At 41.6% G+C, this 20,445-nt stretch overlaps 3 protein-coding genes and 1 pseudogene across 3 annotated transcripts; all 4 read right to left on the bottom strand.

The window, feature by feature from the left end:
- Positions 1–4,478: 4,478 nt before the first annotated feature.
- gpr65 (G protein-coupled receptor 65) lies at positions 4,479–6,797 on the bottom strand. Its single transcript, XM_076978250.1, has 2 exons — positions 6,660–6,797; positions 4,479–6,068 (listed from the first exon to the last, which is right to left on the bottom strand). Exons 1-2 carry the CDS (start codon positions 6,668–6,670, stop codon positions 5,135–5,137), a joined length of 945 nt encoding a protein of 314 aa, XP_076834365.1. The 5' UTR covers positions 6,671–6,797; the 3' UTR covers positions 4,479–5,134.
- A 2,863-nt stretch (positions 6,798–9,660) lies between these two features.
- Positions 9,661–11,268, bottom strand: bdkrb1 (bradykinin receptor B1). The gene is made up of 2 exons (XM_076979028.1): positions 11,173–11,268; positions 9,661–10,997 (listed from the first exon to the last, which is right to left on the bottom strand). The coding sequence occupies exon 2, from the start codon at positions 10,994–10,996 to the stop codon at positions 9,923–9,925; it is 1,074 nt and encodes a 357-aa protein (XP_076835143.1). The 5' UTR covers position 10,997; positions 11,173–11,268; the 3' UTR covers positions 9,661–9,922.
- Positions 11,269–11,748: 480 nt separating this feature from the next.
- On the bottom strand, positions 11,749–12,950 carry LOC143481082 (B2 bradykinin receptor pseudogene; annotated as a pseudogene).
- Positions 12,951–15,019: 2,069 nt separating this feature from the next.
- On the bottom strand, positions 15,020–18,239 carry LOC143480668 (B2 bradykinin receptor-like). Its single transcript, XM_076978456.1, has 2 exons — positions 18,098–18,239; positions 15,020–16,995 (listed from the first exon to the last, which is right to left on the bottom strand). Exon 2 carries the CDS (start codon positions 16,985–16,987, stop codon positions 15,944–15,946), a length of 1,044 nt encoding a protein of 347 aa, XP_076834571.1. The 5' UTR covers positions 16,988–16,995; positions 18,098–18,239; the 3' UTR covers positions 15,020–15,943.
- Between the last annotated feature and the right edge of the window lie 2,206 nt (positions 18,240–20,445).

Here is a 20,445-nt window from a genome sequence, read left to right as displayed (position 1 = left end):
CCGTAAGGTGCAGGCGCACCTCTCTCTCAGGGTGTGAACCTCCTGGGTCCACATGAGCTACACATCATGATCAAAAAAGAGCACAGATAGTAAAGGATGTTTTAGTTATTTAGGTGTGAGGTCTGCGCTATTTCTAGCTCAGGTGATTACTATCAAAGACAGCATAGTGGAGCTGTGATAAACCATGAGCTATAATAATGTCAGCGGTGGTTAAAAAAATATTCTGGGTTATACCACCGGAAGCCCAGCCTAGGTGATTCTCCTTTGCTTTCTCCTCATGCTAATAAAAGAACAGCATAAACCATCTTGGCAGAGGAAAACAGACCTTGATTACAGCCTACATGTATAAATGTAAATAGTAACTGCGAAGAGTGCAGACCCCTCTGTCGGTAGCCCTTCCCATTCCCAAACAGACTACCAAAAAATAAAGCAAACTACAAAAAAATGAAAACACTACTTCAAAAATCAAAACCAAGAACACTGGGATACTGGGAAATACAGGTCAGAGAATTAGCAAACAATAGTACGGAAAAAAAACACCTGGCACAAGTCCAACCTCCCCCAAACCAAGAGTGAGTGATAGGTCAGTACACAGGAAAACAGAGCCAACCCATAAACAGCTCAGTAATGCAGCGAGTAAGTACCATGAAGACTGAGTAGAGGATTAATAATGTCCAGAGAACAGCATGAGCATATATTCAGTGGCTGATGAGTGCATGATGAGCCACAGGTGAAACTGATAACTAGCAAGGCCAGTGGTTAATGGGCTGGCAAATTAGATAGTGTGATGTCTAGCTCAGAATTGGTGACCATGACATTTCAGACTCTTTCTACAGTAGGTTATTTGTCAAAAACAGCAGAAACTTATGTAGCATGTATTTGTGTATGTATATACACAAATATCCAGACAAGAACACTTCTGTTGCCAAAACAAGGCATTGAAAGTCACTGGATATGGCTCGGTATGTAACATTAACATTAGTCAAACTCTGAATCCAACGGTGGTGTGGATTATATAACTTATAGTTAACTTTAAAATGTATGGCAGCCTATTAGCTATAAATTTGTGCAGCTATAGATTAAGTATATCTTATAAAGAGGACAATGCCTCTGCATCGATAGAATATCTTCTGTAGGCTTGTTTTGCAAATTTGGAGGAAATAAGGATTTCCACTGACTTCAAGAGCAAAGGGCAGAACTGCTAAGTACTGATGACAATCTTTGGGAACACAGGCAAACATACAGAGAAAACGTGTGCGGGAAAGGAACTTAAGCTCATTATAAAACCCTGTGATGTAAAACCCCTGCATGTAGCCTACATGTAGCCCAGATAATGACGTATATCCTACATGGAGCTCAGTTAATGTGTATCCTATTCCTACTGTTGCTACCTGCAATGGTTTTCACAGGATTATCCTAGTCAGTGTTGGAAAATGTATCCATTCAGGAGACTTAATGTCCTAGCCCCCTTGAAATCAGGATAAATTGGACTTCAAGGACCAGTTTATTACACAATGATGGTTAATAGGCCTCTGATGGTCTCTGCCTTGATCAAAGACAATTACTTTAGACAATTACTTTAGTCAGGCTAGTCCTGAAAACAAGCTATGTTGTTATGCAGAACAATAAGGTAACACAAGGTATAGAATAGGTGTAACGGCGGGTGTAGGAGGCAGGCACCACGACGTTTGCAGTGAACAATCAACATTTATTTTAACAGACATGTGTAAGCTCCAAGCAGGGAGTGAGCAAAACACAGAGACACTCACACTGGCATGAAACTTTAGACAAAGATGAGCACAAGACACTGCGCGAACGCACATTAAATAGGTGATTAACGCTGACCCGCGTGATCTCGAGACAAGGCACATGTGCGACTACGAACACGCTCACAGACAACCCACACCCATGGAAGTACTAATATGGACATAACAGCACACAGACAATGTAGCGGCACGCCCACAGGGAAGGGTCCGGAGCTGTGACCGTGACAATAGAAATGTTTTCCTATAAGATAAAAGTAATTTCAGTTTCTGATTGAGGTATACTAAGTAAATCTAATTAATTGCACTGAAGATTATGTCTAATTATGGTAAATGCAAATGTCATCCTCCCATTTGTTTAGCTAAGAGGGAGTGAAAGCAAGCATAAGCACACAGCAGCATCTAACAGCAGCATCTAACAGCAGCATCTAAACAAGCAACTGTTTCTTCTTGTGAAGTTTCTAAAGGTATTTAAAATGTTCAGATGTTACGCACAACCCTACACCTTAAGCATAAAGATTTCTCTAATTTTATTTAATGGTTAGAATTCTCTGATTGTAATTCTAAAAGTCAAATTGATATGTTTTTGCTCGAGATGTTTCTTAAAAGGGAAAGAGCTCCATTGGTATGACTATGTCTAGGTTTTCGGTCAGACATACACTGGTGGTAGCTCTACATACACTAAGCACACAAATGGATGCATGCTTGTATATTGACATGACAGTTAAATCACTGTTACGTTACAGCCCCGGACCCCTCCCTTCAGGCATATGTATATTTAGTCCGCGTCCATATATGTACTTCCTGTGGGTGTGGATGTATGTATATTCACCCATCTCGTCAGCCTAAGATGTTACCTCTGCTAGGTATGTGTTTAGTATTTAATGTGTGTAGTACCTGTGTCCTGTGCTCATCTCTGTGAGTCCTATGTGTGTGAGTACATGAATAATGCCATGTATGTTAGTATACTGGTCCGTGTATCCTGCCTCATTCTTCATCCGTGACAATCACTAGTTTCTTCACATCTTAGACAGGCAGATGTGTGGTAGAGCAGATAACAGAACTGTTAACACTAGCTGTTTTTACACATCCATGTTAAGGTGATCTGAACTCTTCACTGGCATAAATGAAGATGTGAAGACGTAATCCTGAACCATGACAAAACAAGTTCTCCTATGTAATGTATTTATGTTATGAAATGTGCACATGAACACCACCTTACATAAAACGCTGTTTATAATGCCCTTGCGTCTCTGCATCCTGACAACCTCGCCAATACAGGATCCTATAGAACACAATGTTTAAGCATCTGTTGTGCTGTGTGTGAGTTCAGTATACTAGCCATGGATGAATTATTATGCTCTCTTTGACGTGGCGTCTGTGGTACCTTTGCTGTATTAAGATCTGTGTTAATGGAGAAGGTTAAGTGGAGATATTGCATCCTGAGATGGTGCATGTGAGTGTGTGCGTGTGAACAATAGTGTATTTCAGCAGTTAGTATGAGAATAGTAGAGACCCTGGACTCCCACACTAAGAAGCTCTTTGAAGTGCAGCTGCCATTGAAGCTTACTGATATGGGCCTTAGTGAGTGTCACTCCCATACTACACAAAGAGCCCTCCTTGACTTCCCAGTGGTGGTGGTGGTGGGGGTGGTAGCACTGGGAAAGGTGGCTGTGAAAACATGACCTACATGACCAGTTTCAAGAAAAAAGACAAGAAAGAAAGAGGTACTGGGCTGATAATGTAAAAATCAAACAAGCAAACACAAAAAAGATGTGGACATTTAGCCAGACAGGTGGTATTATTGGTGAAGATACCATTTCAAGGTCAATTTGAACGAAACTGAAGGAGTCTGCAAAGAATGGGAGAGCAGTGGAAAAATATGTTTAAAATCAACAGACAGAATTCACAGACGTCCACTTATAAATTTACCCTAACACAACAAAATGTGATTTATATTAGATACTTTCGGGGCCCTTCACACACAAAGTATTAATTGCTTGATAATTTCCTTCCTCTTATTTTTTTTTCTTCACTTGTAGTTGACTTTGACCAGTGAAATAATAAGTCTTCTGTGCAATAGAGAGCCTAAAAACATCATGCACTATGAAGAAAAGCTGTCCTGGGGTGAAATTGGTTTTGAATGAGCAGTGATCATAGCTATCCGGTTTAGCAGGTGTTATCTGTAACAGCAAACCAGTTGCATTTGGAAATAAACAGGCTAACAGATCATCATGGACATCTGAGTGCCATGGTGCTCACTCATTACATACACCACACATATCTGCTGACAGAGGAATGGTGTGGATGTTGGTCCAGACCAGGACGCACCGTCATGTCCTCCCATTTAATAAATATGCTCACAGTGTTTCTTCAGACACATTTACATCAGTAGCTGTAGTGCTGAATGACATGTCGTCTTTTCTCCGCAGGCACCTGATTGATAGTCTTATGTGGATGGCAAAGTAGCAGCTTTAAGGGCTGTGGCCTAATGGTGTAAGTGGGCTTAGCGCCAGTTCTTGCCTGTAATGCTGTAAAACAGATGGGAAGTGTGCAGTTTATGGCAGTGCACTAGTCATTTCTGCACTCTCCCTGACGTAACACCTGCAGTTAAGGCTGCAGAGTTGAGAAAAGTGTGAGACAAAAAATGAATCACACGTCTGCAGTGTAAGGGGAGCCAAAAACAGGGACAGAACCATTCACAAAACATTTGGTTTAATGAGTAAAACAAGCAGTTGCATGCTATGGTAAACTCTGAGGTAAATGTAATCTATGTACTGCACTAAAGATTATATTACATACGTTTGTCATACATTCTGCCATACATTTGTTACATTTGTTTGTTATTGGCTAGTTTATCTCTGAAGTGAGACATGAGTAGTGGGAAAAAAGCATAAAAAGATGTTAAAAAAACAAGGCTGTGACGCATATAAAACAGAACAAAACACAAAGGTACCAAGTAGAGGTTGATTGTACCGAGTTTGATTGTACCGAGTCCAGTAGACGTAGAGAGGTACTGAGCTGCAGTGCTGGGCTAGACTGAATATGAAGCACTGAGGAAGGGTACCTGGGGGCACCCTGGGGGCACCTGGGACTTTAAAGGCCCTGGAAGGATTAGTGTGGTGGAAAGCAGTTGTAAACTCAGGTTCCATTGTCTTTTCACCTTTTACAGTTGAAAGCAAATTTCACGGTTTCAAGCCAAGGAATCTCCAAATTTTATCATCTAAGCTGTTCTCTTTTATCTCCTACTATATAACCTGTGTAACTTCTGAAGTACACTTTAGTACAGTCATATTTTCATATCAGTAAAATACCCTTAGCGTTTTAGGCCCCAAATGGTATGTATATTTTTAATATTATTAAAGTCTCTCCTATGCTCCTCTGGTCAGTCTCAGAAAGGCTTGGTTGATGCTGGCTTGGCCCGTTTTGGTGATGAAGCAGTACAGGAATGGGTCAGCCAAGCAGTTAAGACAGGAAAGAGCTGCACTTATCTTATATAACAGGAAGAGCCACACAGGAGGCCTGCATTCTTCAAAAACTGCCCTCAGTAGCAACATGATGTGGACTGGGCCAAAACAGATGAACAGGCTAAGAAGCATCGCCCCCAGTAGCCTGAACACTTGTCTGCGCTCCGGAAGGCCTGTGGCTTGGTTGGCCCGCACTTCCACGCCAATCCTCCAGTAGCAGAACGCAACAACAAGAGCAGGCAGCATGAACCCAATAACAAAACGAGCTACGTGGACCCTCTTTTGTCTCTGGGAGAGTGGGAAGACATCCAAGCACACTCCGGAGGAACTATCGTAGATGGCTTGTGGGAAAATAGTCATGTAGTTGAACGCAACTATGAAAGTCCACACAGTGGCAGTGATAACCACAGCTGTGCTGGGTTTGCGCAAGAGGAGAAAGTTAAAAGGATGAACCACGCCAAGGTAGCGGTCTATAGCGATGCAGCTTAGCAACACAGAGCTGGTGTAATAGTTGGTGTAGAGGAGGAACACACACACGGTACACACAGTTTTGTCATGACGCCAGTGATCATAATAGCTGAACTCCATCCACATAGGCAAGCCTGCAATGAGGCAGAGGTCAGAGAAAGCCAGGTTAAAAAGATAGATCCCCAACTCATTTTTCTGTTTGATGTGTCGATAGGAGATGTACAAGGAGAATGCGTTGGAGGGAATTCCAAATAGAATGACAAACAAATGGAGAGAGAAGAAGAACAGGTTTTCCGGAAACTCAGGATAGCAGTCTGGATCAGCAGTGGTCAACATGGAAGCAGTAGGTGTTGAATTCATTTTCTCCCAGCTGAAAAGATGCAAAACAACAGCAATTATGAATTTACAGGGTAAATGTATTTGCCTCTATTGTGTTCCTTTTTATTCTATTTTCTCAATATAAGAACAGCCACAACACACACAGAGTAAATATTGTATGTTTTTATTGCAAAGGAGATATTTTATTATTTACATATAACTTGTGAATTGTAAATAATTAGGGTGTGGTATATATGTTGTTAGCTAGTCTATTGATTACTGATCAGTTTTTTTGGACAGCTCATCTTCCTGATCCAGCACAGACACTGACACAAACACCGACATGTTAGTGTCATGGTAGTGGGTACCAGACTAATAGGCTATAACAATCAATCACAGTAGCAGCAACTGGAGTTATTATATTATTGCTATTATTGTTATACATGTTGTAGTGTTTCAAGTTGATTAAACATGGTCCTCCTGCCATAAATCTTCATTTTAGAGTCATGAGGACAGACATGTTTTGCAAACCAAGTGCTGTACTGACACAGAGAGGATGAAGTCTAAATTTACTACACAAAATGTCCTCACTGTTGTATGACTCAAACACTATCTTATGAGGAACTTAAAACTTAAAACTCACCATTGGTACATCCAAAGTTAAACTTCAGCATTAAAAGAAAACAGCTGTGGAAAAAGTTGTGGTTAGAAGTTATCTTTTATATGTCCAAACATCTAAGCTATCTAAACATCCGAACGCATTTTAACTTCAAAAACTGACTTCCTCTTCTGTGATAATATAAAAATAGTCAGCTTCCGTTTTTTTCCTTATTTAGTTTTTGAGTGTGACGTCAGATCCGAGAAAAGGCTGACGAAAGATTTGATGGTGGGTTACAACACACCACACACTATTTCCAGCTCTGAATAAGCAATGTGATTTATGGTCTTGGCATAGATTATGGAATGATTTGCCTTTGTAATGGAGCCTGAGGGAAAATCTAAACATATAACCACTGTACTTAGTTATGCTATTCATCAGCTCAAACAGACAAGAAGGTAATACATTCAGTTTATTTTAACAAGTATTTAGCAGAAAAAGTAACAAGACTGACAAAAAAAAAAACAATAAAAAAATCCCTCAGCCTCAATAAACAAATTATTTGTCATGTGTCATGGAGATCTGGAGAATGGAGATAGTCACATTAACTGATACCAGAGCAGGACTTTTACAGGTAAAGTTGGATGACCATATAGTACAGAGTATAGTTTACATGTTCAGATACATCTTTGAAAAAGAAAACCTCATTATCAGAAACATAAAAGCATGATTTATATGAAAGTCAATTCATCTGTACTGATTTACAAATAATGAAAAAACTTTCAGACCATTCAAAAAGAAAATGCCATTCAAATCTAAGTAAAATGAGTTCTGTGCCAAATGAACATTGGTAACTGACGGGTAGGGTGAGCGAAAATAAATGGAAGGGATCACGCCAAGTCTCAGGGAAATAGGATGGTTTAATACGTAAAGTGCGCAAACCAAAACCCGTGAACTGATCCGAATTAAGGATATAATAACCAGCGGTCAACTGGTACAAAGACAAGACATATATAGACGAACAAACGACCCTCAGGTGAGACAAATCACGGGCTCCGCCCACCTGAGGGACGAACACAACGCCACACCCACAGGACAAGCTGCTGACCAGTAGGGGGCCGCCGTACCGTGACAGTAACACTTTATTTTGATGCTTTTAAGGTGATCAACTAACATTAACTTGTAATTGTAACTGAAATCTAACCTTAAACCTATCCCCAGCCCTAACCTTAACTTAAACCCAAAACCTAAGCCTAGTTCCAAACCTATGTCTAAACATGACCCTCAACCAATAGTTTAACAATTTGTGCATCTGTAGAAAATCTATAGGGGGTCATCAAAACAAAGTGTAACCTAAAGTTTCACTTTGTACATGATGAAAGCAAGGCACGTTTATTTATATAGCACCTTTCTTAAACAACAGCAATTCAAAGGGCAAAGCCCTCCTAGAAGGACTCAAATGCTGTGGAGGCGGAGCAAGGAAGGGGAGTAAAGGAAAAGAGGAAAACCAGTGGAGAACTGGTACCACCGGGGAATGACTGAACAGGGATTTGGACCAAGGGTGTAGGCAGCAGAGGAGCATGACTCAACCCACTGAGTTTCCACGAAATCTTGGAAACAGTGGCGAGAAAAAAAATGAAGGTTGGGATGTGTAGAGGAGTGACCAGTGGAGAGATGAGGGAACAGGTGACTCACCCAAGCAGACATGATGGGTCTATAGGAGAGCCAATCCCCTATACACGTTCACATGGGATCTAAACCAAGGGCAATATGAACTGAAGACACCAGAGTGGCATCGGGATAACGAGCCCCTGATTGTTTCCTGGCTCGTGGCCTCCCTCTGGTGGCCGCTTAATGGCCACTCCGTAAAGGATTCCTGTGCTTTATTATGAAGTCGGAAAAGCAAGAAAAGGACATCGATTTGGCTTAAAATTACAGTAATATGTGTAAAATAATTTGCATATTGCACTGGGAAATTACCTGGCTATGTCAAAGCAGCGGCCCACGCACGTGTGGCAGACCCGGTGCGGAATGCACAGAAGCTGTTGTACAAGATCGCACTGACGAGGCTGCGGATGGGGTCGGGTCACCGGCTGCTACTGCACCAGCATCACCCACGTGGGCAGTGTGACGGTGTACAGCAGGTCAGACACACACAGGTTGACCAAATAGGCTGCCAAGCTGTTCCCTCTATGCACAAGTACAAAGGTCACATACAGGGAGAGACTTGGATGTGCAAGGGTGAACATGAGAGAGTAGGGCAGTCGGGTACATGCAAGCGTCCCCTGTGTCAGTGCACGGACACTGTACGTGAAGAATTTGTCGATGCGCTCGAGGACGTGCTGCTAGCAAAGACGTGTCTGAAGGCTGCAGCTGTGAGTCTGAGATCTTTCAGCGCTGCTGGGACGTAGCTTGAGGATTAGGTGCCACGCGATCATGGCTGATGAAAAATCAGCACATGCCACGAGGAACAGATGGAGAACATTTGAAGAAAAGCCAGTGGCACATGATGTGGTCTATAGTGCAGTCTGCCTGGGACCCATCTGGGTTCTAGCGATGCTCTGTTGAGTCAAAACGTTGTTGCCTTGAAGTGAATCATTTTGCAAGCATGTTTCCAGACACCTTCAATTTTGCTTGAGGTGGTTCTGCTTTATTTAGCTGGATTGGAAAGGGTCACACGTTGTGTACATGAGAGCTGTGTGACCCGAGAGCTGTCTAGTCTCAGCCACAATAACAGCTGTGAGGGCCTCTTTGTACAGTTCAGCTCAAAACAGCTATCAGCATGTGGCTGTGGCTCTCACACAGACTCCCTCGGCTGAATCCAGGAAGCTACAGGGCAAACGGAGGCTAACAGCCCCATTTTCTCTTTTTTAGTTAAAAACTAGTTATTAAGGAAAGTCTATAGCATTATAAAACTGAACTTTATTATTTGCAAAACACATTGCAGATTTTTTAAATGCAACTCATTATCCATTTTTCACAAATAACTTTCTTTTTATACAATTTACACAGCTTAATCTTCCATAAACACTAATGCCTGGTATGTAATGAGACGTGTGTGTCTAACAATAAACAGAATGACTGCAGCTGTAGAGACGGGTTACTGTTTACACAGCATAGATGCACATAACATCTTGAGAATGTCCAAACCGAGTCGCGATTGCTGACAAGCATTTGTGTCAAATAACCCTTCACACTTGCTGTATTACCAGAGTTTGTTTATGGATCCTCTTTTAATATGACACAGAAACAGTGTTACAATTTTTATACCCATATATAGCAACATGCTTGTGCTGTTTGGTAAGGTCCTACAGTGCGACTGGTTTTATCTGATCGCTCCGCTGTACATAGGTTGACGCCACAGAGCGCTGGAGGGTGGTAACTACAGAACCAGCAGAACTCTTTCGCCTCCGGTAGATTTCACTGACTTTCCTTTTGAAGTAGTGGCCTGTGCACACGTACAGCACTGGATTAAGGCAGCTGTTCAGAAATGCTAAATATGTGGAAAACTGTGATGCAATGTCCAAGGCATGGTGCCACTGCAATCTATCTAACACTTGGAAATGACAGAGTACATCCAGGAAGATTATAATGTGGAGCGGACCCCAGCACACAAGGAACAACATGGTGACAGCACACACCAGCATGGTGGCCTTCCGATCATTTCCGTCTTGTGCATGAATGGCCTCTCTCCTTTGGCGAAGCGCCTGCACAATGCTATAGCTACAGAAGACAATGGCCAGTAGAGGCAGGGCAAAGCCCAGCAGGTTCAGCTGGAGGTCGTGGGCCACCTTCCAGGAGTCAGAAGGGTAGATGATAATGCAGGCAATGTTCTGCAAAGACTGGACGTACTGCACAGTGCGGTACAGTGCGGTGGTTATGCCCATGCACATCCCAAACAGCCAGAGACAAACACAAACAGCTTTTGCATTGCGCCTCCTCCTAAGCCACCTTGCTTTCATGGTCAACACTAGTGCGAGGTACCGGTCTACGTTCACCATCACCAGCATGTAAATGCTTGCGTACATGTTGACAACGATGGCCAGGTTGACCACCTTACATAAGAACTCTCCATACACCCAGTAGAAGGAGTTGAGAATGTTCATGGCCCAGAATGGCAGACAGGTCAGGAGGACCAGGTCAGCTAGGGCCAGGTTGCCCAGGTAGATCTCAGGCACAGACCAGCGGCTTCTCTGCAGCAAGAAGACTAATAGCACAAATGCATTGCCCAAGATCCCTGTCAAACACACAATAAAGATATATGGGGGTACGATGGCATAAACCAGACGCCATTCTGATGAATTGAACATCATCGAAGGAGAGTCAGGAGAATCTGTGGTATTTTGGAATTTCAAGGTTGCCATAGACACAAGCTGATCCATCCTTTGATAAAAAAGGCAAAGAAAGACTTTTTAAATTTTACATGTTAAACCTAATTATTATTGTATTATTGTTATTGTAGCATATGCTGCATTAGCGAGTATTTGTTCAGTTACACTGACAGATTACCTCCTTTTTCACAAAGTACAACAAAAAAAATCCAGCAGAGTTTACTCACCTTGCAAGCTTGTTTTACTTTTGCCTCCTAGTTATCTTAAACACGCTCTAAAAAAGCACAAATGATCGTATGGCGCTGGCGTTTTCCAGATGTGAAGCTTTCTCTAACGTAGCAAGTGGAGAGAGGGCTGCATTCCTCCACTCCCACTGGTCTCAAGTGCTATGAACTGTTTATAACTCAGCCTTTACGCCCTCTTCACAAACTTAGTCACTAAACATTCATCAGCAGGATTAATACACTATGTATAGGTTCTGTGGATCTCATTGTATGCGCTGATGTACTTTTGGAGAACAAACTGTAAGATGGGCCGTACATATACATATTTTATATATTTCATGAGCAGATAGAAACAATGTCATAATGAAGATGGTTTTGGAATGCTTTATTCTACTTATACAACGAGAAAGTAAAAAATTATTTATATATATATATATATATATATATATATATATATATATATATAAATATAAACAAAACGTTTCTCTTATAGATGTTACAGATTATTGCAATAAAAGAAATCACAAATTAAAATAATTTAAATTTAAGATTTGAAGTTTAGATTAACCAGAAATACAATAAAACCAACTATGCTAGTATTAATCACAGGTAAGGTAACAGTAGTGGATGCATATGTAGTATTTGAAGAGATGATCATGTTTGATGCCCATTCACTAGTAATTGCAACCACATGACAGCAGAGGTCAGTGTGTAATCACTCTAAGAACATCCAATCACACTCTTGAAGACATCATATATCTCACACTTGAATGGATTTTGTAAGCATGAGAGGTACCCCGACCTCCACAGGTCAGCATCTGTACTAACAAACCTTTCACCCTTTGCCTGAAGTGTTTTCCTATGATGACATATAGGAAGGGGTTGAGACAGCTGTTGCTGTACCCAAGGTAGGTAGCCAGCTGAGTGCCTATGTCTAGACTGTTGGTCCAGAGACAGCCAGAGATGACATTAAAATAATAAAGCGTGTCAAGGAACATGAACAACTGAAAGGGCAACCAGCAGAGGATAAAAACACAGAGGACCACGAGCACCAGGAAAGCAGCTCTTCTCTCCACGTTTCTGGCCGAGCGCCTAATCACCTGCTTGTCTCTGAGGGCCGTGATGATGTGGTAGGTGCAGTAGGAGACCAGCGGCACAGGGATCAGGAAGCCCACCACGTTGACGGTGATGTTGTAGCGTAGCCTCCAGCCGTCGTGGGGGTAGGCCAGGTAGCACGCAAGCGTCTGCAGCTCGGGGAAGAAGTGGACCGTGCGGAACAGCAAGGCAGGGAGGCTGAGCAAGAAGCCCATAAGCCAGACAGCCAGACAGGCGGCCTTGGCCTGGCTGGCTCCTCTCCACTTGCCAATGGACATGGGCCTAGCCAGGGCCAGGTAACGGTCCAGGCCGACCAGGCTGAGGAACAGCACGCTGCAGTAGTAGTTCATACCAATTATCAGGTTGACCAGTTGACACATGGGCTCCCCAAATGACCAGTTGAACTTGTTAACAATGGTGACGACCCAGAAGGGAAGGCAGCACACCATGAGCAGGTCGGCGGCAGCCAGATTCCCCAGGTACACGTCGGCCACGGAGCACCGGCTCCTCTGCACGCAGAAGACGGAGAGGACGGAGCCGTTGCCAATAATGCCCAGGACGCAGATGGCTGACATGTAGGACGGCTGTATGCTGTAGACCCACTCCCAGGCCTCTATGTGGTTACAGTCCGACCGGTTCCAGTCTGAGATTTCCATGGATGGGTCTGCAGTTGCATTTAGAAGCATCAGGAATACTCTATCCGGGAACAGACACGCACGTACTGAACTGACTACGCTTTTTGCACAGAACATCAACAACAAAAAGCGGTGTGCGTGTTATCCAGCAGTAGATGGAAAGCAATCAAAGACGATTTGTGCAATGTGAACAAAACGAGCCAAAAGGCGAGTGGAGGAGGGACAGGAGAGGGAGGTGCCCTGTGTTTATCAGAGGGAGGACATGCGGTTGCCAGTGGAGCTCAAAACCTCTTTAAAATAAACTCAGCCATGATGAAAAGCAAATGGCGACAGAAGCAACAGATGGCCAATCATGTATGCCTGACTTCACCCTGGAATAACCACTCACCTCTCTGTGCCATGCACCTCTTAGTGGAAGGATGATTGATAAACGAAGGATCACGTGATCTGCTTTAAAGGTTATACTTTTCTTGTCTGAATACAGTAATATAGTTTATATTATATACAGTATTATAGTTTATATTATTATATTATATCAGTGTACTGCCTCTTCTAAAAGTGACAACCACTACTAGAGTGCTATAGAACTGTAAATGCTGTTTTTCACCTACCACATACATGCTGAATCCTTCATACCTGCCACCAGCACCAGCTGTTCTGGATTCGCCTGCTTTGTCATAACCTTCATAGACTGTGGCTCAAATGCTTCTGCCATTTCTAGGCATTGGTATTAAAACCTCATGTGTCATGCAGTGTTATTTTCAAAGTGCAGTAAAAAACAGGAGAACTTTTAAAGAACAACTTTTTTTGAGAGCAAATGAAAGTCACTACATCCCAGAACCCACCCATAGATGAGGGTCATTTACTGCCAAGCTTGTGGTCACACGGGGGTGTTCTGCTCCCCACTGTTGGCTATGACCACACGTCTCACCACAGTGTCAGCTCTGGGGAGACTCATGATTTAGGACACTGTTATTCACAAGAAACACCAAAAGACCTGGTTTGTGTAACAGCTGGAAAGTCTGTGACACGTTCTTCAATTAGACCTTAAAATACGTTTTGGAAAAAACTTTTCAGTGTCTCAAGATGACTCATGTCAGTAAACCTTATTTTTGGTCCTTTTTACTAGGGCACTTGTTTCAGTCACTAGTCTTATTTAAGTACTGTATCTTACTGAAAACACCACCACTGAAACTATCTGAAAATATTTACTCAGAAAGCAGGTGGTGACTTTATACTGTGATATGTACTGCACTGTCCACTGAGGAGGACTCCGAGGCTCCACACAGCTATGCAGGAGAGCTTGGCGTACCTGGGTCGGCGCATGCGGCCGTGGGACAGCGCGTGCACCAGAGCCACGTAGCGGTCAGCGCTCACCAACACCAGGAAGTAGATGCTGCAGTACATGTTCACGCTTACGCCCATGTTGACCATGCGACACATCACAGGGCCAAAATGCCAGTTGAACTCGTTGGCCACGTTGTGGGCCCAGAACGGTAGGGAGAACATCAGGATGAGGTCTGCTGCTGCCAGGTGCAGGCTTTCTTATGCAGGCAAAAGACCAGCAGGACAAACACATTTCCCAGAATTCCTAGCACACAGATAACAAACATGTACTCTGGCTGCAGGGTGTACAGCCAATCCCATGCGTCTGAATTATGGCAATTTCTCAATCAGTATAATTGGCTTTAGAGATGGCAGATGTAGATATTGGGTTTTCTGGTTTCATTTGGTGGGCTGGGAAGAGATTGATAGTCATAACATTTAGCTACAATCTTACAAATTTCCTCATTCACATCATAGATGTAGCTTAGATATTATTGTGTGGGTTCTGAAATCAGAAATGTCGTTTTTTGTCTGCTATAATTCTTGATTGGCTTATCCTGGTCTTCAGACTAATTTCGTTAGCATGCTCTGGCAATGGAAGAATTGTTAATAACTATGAAACTCAGGCAGAAGGAAGGAGGTGTAGTGATGACAGGCTACAAGCTTACAGAGCAGAGCTGGCCTTTTTAACCTCACTGTGAACAGCAGTAATCAGCTAAATGTGGTAATGTACATGTACGAGGTTTGAGAGGATGCAGAGACCAGTATCATCAATACATGGCTTTATTCAAAAAATAGTCGCACTACTGCACAGGTATCGCTGAGCGAACACAGAACACATAGACTCACAATGTACTCACCAAGACGAGCACAGAACAAGACAACCACACACAATATATACTAAACACATAACGAGACCTGCGTATAACGCATTAGACTGACGAGATGGGTGAACACATACACAAGACAACCACACCCACAGGAAGTACATATATGGATGCGGACTACATATATATATATATATACACACAAAGAAAGGGGTCCAGGGCTTTAACATGACAGTACTGAAATACTCTGACTGCAAGATTCATTTTCTGGTTAACAACCTAATACATTGCACCATTAACAAATCTAAATATACTTGATTTAGTCCATATAAATACTTAACAGTTTTGGAGTTTGGAGAAATCTTTTCAGTGTCTTGAGATGACTAATGTTTTCATTAAACCTTATTTTTGGTAATTTTTTCTAGGGCACTTGTTTCAGTCACTAGTCTGGTTTAAGTACTGTATCTTACAGAAAGCACCACCATTGAAATTATCTGAAATTTTTCAGATAATTTTATTATCTGTGTGCTCTACATTAATACATGATGATAACACCACGCTTTAGTAACTCTTGATCTTGTGTATCAGTTCTGTGAACCATTGCATTTCACACCACATAATACATGCACACTAGAAATTGGATAGTATTAATAATATTTATTTTGAAACTCTGTATTTACAAAATAACTAAGTATATAGCTACTGAACATGAATAATTATGAGAACATATTTTTTATACATAATACTTGGTAAACCCTAACAGTCATGGGTTTGATTCCCTTTCAGCATGTTTAAAAGCTTATTCAGCATAACAGACCAATACCAACAATACGAGCCTTGTTTCATCTGTGTTTCATCGGCTTTACAGTATGTGCTCAGTGTAATCTTTTCTTATGCAAATGTTTTGAGCGTCGATGATGTTTGTGATCGTGTAGACCCGCTGCCTTTATTCTTTCGGTAGGAAATTTGCTCCAGAAGTTCTTTGACTTTCTTTCTGAAGTTTTTCCCAACAATCACATAGAGGATGGGATTGAGCACACTGTTGCTAAACGCCAGGTAGGTGGCGATCTGATTACAGATGTCCAGGACATTGATGAGTAAACATCCATGCAGTACCTTGAGTCGCAAAAGGATATCCAGCAGAGTTATCAGGTGGAAAGGAACCCAACACACCAGGAAGGCCACGAGAACGGCCAGCACCAGCAACGTGGCCTTCTTCTCTGTGTTCACTGCATTGAACCGATCCATCACCTGCCTCTGCAGTGCACAAATGATTTTCCAGGTGCAGTAGGAGATGACAGACACAGGGATGATAAAGCCCAGCAACATGAGTAGAATGTCGCAGGCCAGCTCCACCGCGCGATTGGGGTAGTTCAGAAAGCAGGCGGTGACCTTGTACTGTGATATGTACTGCACTGTCCGGAAGCTGAGGGTTGGTATGCTGAGGAGGACTCCGAGGCTCCACACAGCTATGCAGGAGAGCTTGGCGTACCAAGGGCGGCGCATGCGGCCGTGGGACAGCGCGTGCACCAGAGCCACATAGCGGTCAGCGCTCACCAACACCAGGAAGTAGATGCTGCAGTACATGTTCATGCTTACACCCATGTTGACCAGGCGACACATCACGGGGCCAAAATGCCAGTTGAACTCGTTGGCCACGTTGTGGGCCCAGAACGGTAGGGAGAACATCAGGATGAGGTCTGCTGCTGCCAGGTTGCCCAGGTAGATCTCTGCCACAGTGCAGGCTTTCTTATGCAGGCAAAAGACCAGCAGGACAAACACATTTCCCAGAATTCCTAGCACACAGATAACCAACATGTACGCTGGCTGCATGGTGTACAGCCAATTCCATGCTTCTAAATCATGGCAAATACTCTCATTAGTAAAATTGGCTGGAGAGATGGCTGTTGTAGATATTGGGTTTTCTGGCTCCATTCGGTGAGCTGGGAAGAGATTGATGGTCATAAAATTTAGCTACAATCTTACAACTTTCCACTTTCACATCATTGTAGCTTAGATATTATTGTGTGGGTTCTGAAATCAGAAATGTCATTTTTTCTAGTCTGCTATTCTTGAGTGACTTATCTTGATCTTCAGAGTAATCTCGTTAGCATGCTCTGGCAATGGAAGAATTGTTAATAACTATGAAATTCAGGCAGAAAGCAGGTGTAGTGATGACAGGCTACAAGCTTACAGAGCAGAGCTGGCCTTTTTAACCCCACTGTGACTCCTTCACAAGCAGCATTAATCAGCTAAATGTGGTAATGTACATTTTCTGGTTAGCAATCTAAAACACTGCACCACTAACAGATCTAAACATAGCCTACTTGCTTTAGTCTATTTAAATACTTTATATTTTTAATTGCAAAAACAGAATCTTTCCTTTCATTGATTATGAGATTTTCAAGAAATAAATACATAAGTTAATGAATGAGTGGATCTTCAGACTAAGAAGAAATGACCTACTATGACATGGCTAAACTACCTGTCCATATATTGCATATTCACTTAGTAATAATTCGGATTTGAATTCTAAAATAAATGATTTAGTATCTAGATTCAAATACAATTAGATACAACAAAGTGGTATGGTTTAGATTTTTCTTAGCACTTTTTCAAACCCACTGTTGTAAATGGAACTGGAATATAACATCTTGACCCCTTGTAACCACACGTTTGTCTGATCTGTGACAGCTTAGGCAACCTTTATGCCAACATGGAATAGATTAAACTCAGATCAGATCAGCTTTTTAAACCATGCCTGCGGTTAGAAGTACTCTCATAGCCATATGCCTTTCATTTGACAGTTTGGTCAAAATTCTACAAAAGATTTGTATGTGCAGTATTGAAAGCAGTACTGAAGTCTTTCTGGATATTTATCACATCACATATACATACATTAGGTTACACAGATAGTCCACAGAATCGACTATCACTAAGATCCACTAAAAACTAAGAAATAATGTGCAATTGTCAGTGGTTAATAGTTAATGTGGTTAATGCTTTTCTAGTAAGGCTATGGGATACACAAAAAGCTGTACACACCCTTTTTGAGTCAGATTTAAATCCACATATGTTGGTTTCCTCTCTGGATCCTGCGAGCGCTTCAGTCTCTCTGATGGGTACACCACATGGCCTCACTGCTTTATAGCACCGCAAGCTGGACCTTAATGGGATGAGACGTCATTCCAAAGAGAAGAAGGTTCTGCCCTCTTCACTTTCTTCCCCCTCCTGTTTCATGATTCATAGTTGATTTCAAACAGGAAAACTCCTACAAAGATAAATATATACACAATATTTATCTTAACATCTGCATTTTTGCACTTTATTTGCTAGTCCTGACAGATAAATTGTTTCATTTCTTAGGTGAGTGTTTTGAAGTCATGACCCTACAAAAGTGTGTTTAGATATCCACCAACATTCCAGATGTTGTTCATGTAAATTCTTGTCAGTAGACAAATAGGGTTCTTGTGACCTTAAATGGAAGAAACCTTGTTTATTTCAGCAAATTGGTGAATTAAAAAAAATCAATCTTATAGTCAGACCAAATCAAGTCCATGATTACATATACTCTTATAATAACAGATATATGTTGATATAGACAGGCTAGTACATATAATTTATCCCAGTACAGCCAATCAAAATGCCAGAAATTGTGCCATATATAAAATAATAATAATAATAAAACTATGACAACTTTCTTTCAGGAAACACTCTGAAAGCAGAAAACATTTTCTCACCAAGATTCAGTCACAACAGCAAGCCCAGGCCTGCTCTGTTACTGTTAACAGCATTACCATGCTTTCTACTTGAGAATTCTCTGTAAACCATTATTGACCACAGAGTTCTCAGATGACATCTAAACTATATGTGTCATGCTTGCCCCTCCCACCTTCTCTTTACAACCATATATTGTGTCCTTGTTTCATGTTCTCCGTATCTGATCCAGTCCTTGTTTAGGTTTTTGCTGTGTTCTGTTAGTTTAACTTGTGTCTTTTTACCACTCATTAGCCTCTATACCCTGTTTCTAGTGCTTCCTTGCTGGTTAATTGTCCTAGGTCCCTGTTGCATGCAGCCTGTATTGATCGTTCTAGCCTCTGTTATGTTTAGTGTTTATATCAGATCTTCAGGTGTATCTGTCTGTTAGCCTGCTAATTTATTTTCCTGATGTTTGTTTTGCTTTTGTTTTCTGGATTCTGGATCTGTTTGTCTGACCCTAGACCTTTTTACTAACCTCATCTATGGATTTGCTCCTAATAAATCTTGCTCTTCTCAGTATTTGTGTCTGTCTCAGTATCACTTTGTTTTACAGCCAGACTGTGTGCATTTCTGAGTTTGATCAGGTGGAAATACATTTTTCTCATTCAAGAAAGTTATTTTCCTCTAAAGGCCTGTCAAACATGCTCAGCCCAGGACTGTTCTGCCTCTCCAGCCCATTGTGTCTGTCGTCCCGACTATCACAGTCTTCTTCACAGTCTCGTTGTACTCTGTCTCCACTAGTATCAGAAGCTTCATCTTAGCATAACTTTTTTGCAGACCTTGCATAACTAAGAACTTCATTCAATTTTTGTTGTATCATATTAAATTCTGACATTTTCTGTCTTGCATGGATTTGACATTTACTGAACTGTGTTTGGAGGACAGGGGGTAGTGTCTTTAAAGCATATTGCTTTATTATCACAGAACTCAGCTGGGTACTATCATAACAATCAAAATGTACAGATCACTGCTGCTGATTCAAATCTTACACTTCCTGTAAATAGAGAGTTAACTCAAACACTGTGAAAGTATTTCTGTCTTGCCACATTTTATCTTTCTAAGCTTTTCCAGTATTAGATCCCTGCTGGCGTTAGAACGCTTGCATTGCCTCACACTGGGCTTTCCTGATTGGGCGGCGGCTCCTGGGCGACTCCTCAAGACATTGGAATGCTGGGATCTCTCTTTGACTGTTTTTCTATTACATTTTTCAAAACTCATTTCCTCTTTTTCCTGATAAAGTGATTTTCTGTCTGATATGATGTGCTTTATCAGGTGAGAAGGGTACTGTACCAACAAAGAAAAAGACAGGCATACATACTGTACATATACAAGTTTGCAAATATTGTACAATTAAAGATAAAAAAAAACATTTAGTTGATACTTTTAAAATGGTATATAATATATGTTAATATTATAAAATAATATAAACATTTAAGCAAATAAAACAATGATGAAATTAAGCTGCAAATGTTTACACTGTATTACTGTAGTACCGTCGGTCTAGGAATAAAACATACACAGAGCGTACAACTACTCTGAGGTGTTCAAGACTGCAATACTGCATCTTATTGTGAGTTTAATTCAATCATTTTAGGTCCATAGTCAGAAGTTAGTAGCTGGCTGTGCATTGTAGC

The sequence above is a fragment of the Brachyhypopomus gauderio genome, chromosome 17, assembly GCF_052324685.1.
Source record: "Brachyhypopomus gauderio isolate BG-103 chromosome 17, BGAUD_0.2, whole genome shotgun sequence".
Taxonomy (NCBI): Eukaryota; Metazoa; Chordata; class Actinopteri; order Gymnotiformes; family Hypopomidae; genus Brachyhypopomus; species Brachyhypopomus gauderio.
Note: the sequence above shows the minus strand (reverse complement) of the source record. Positions and strands in the feature narration are given on the sequence as shown.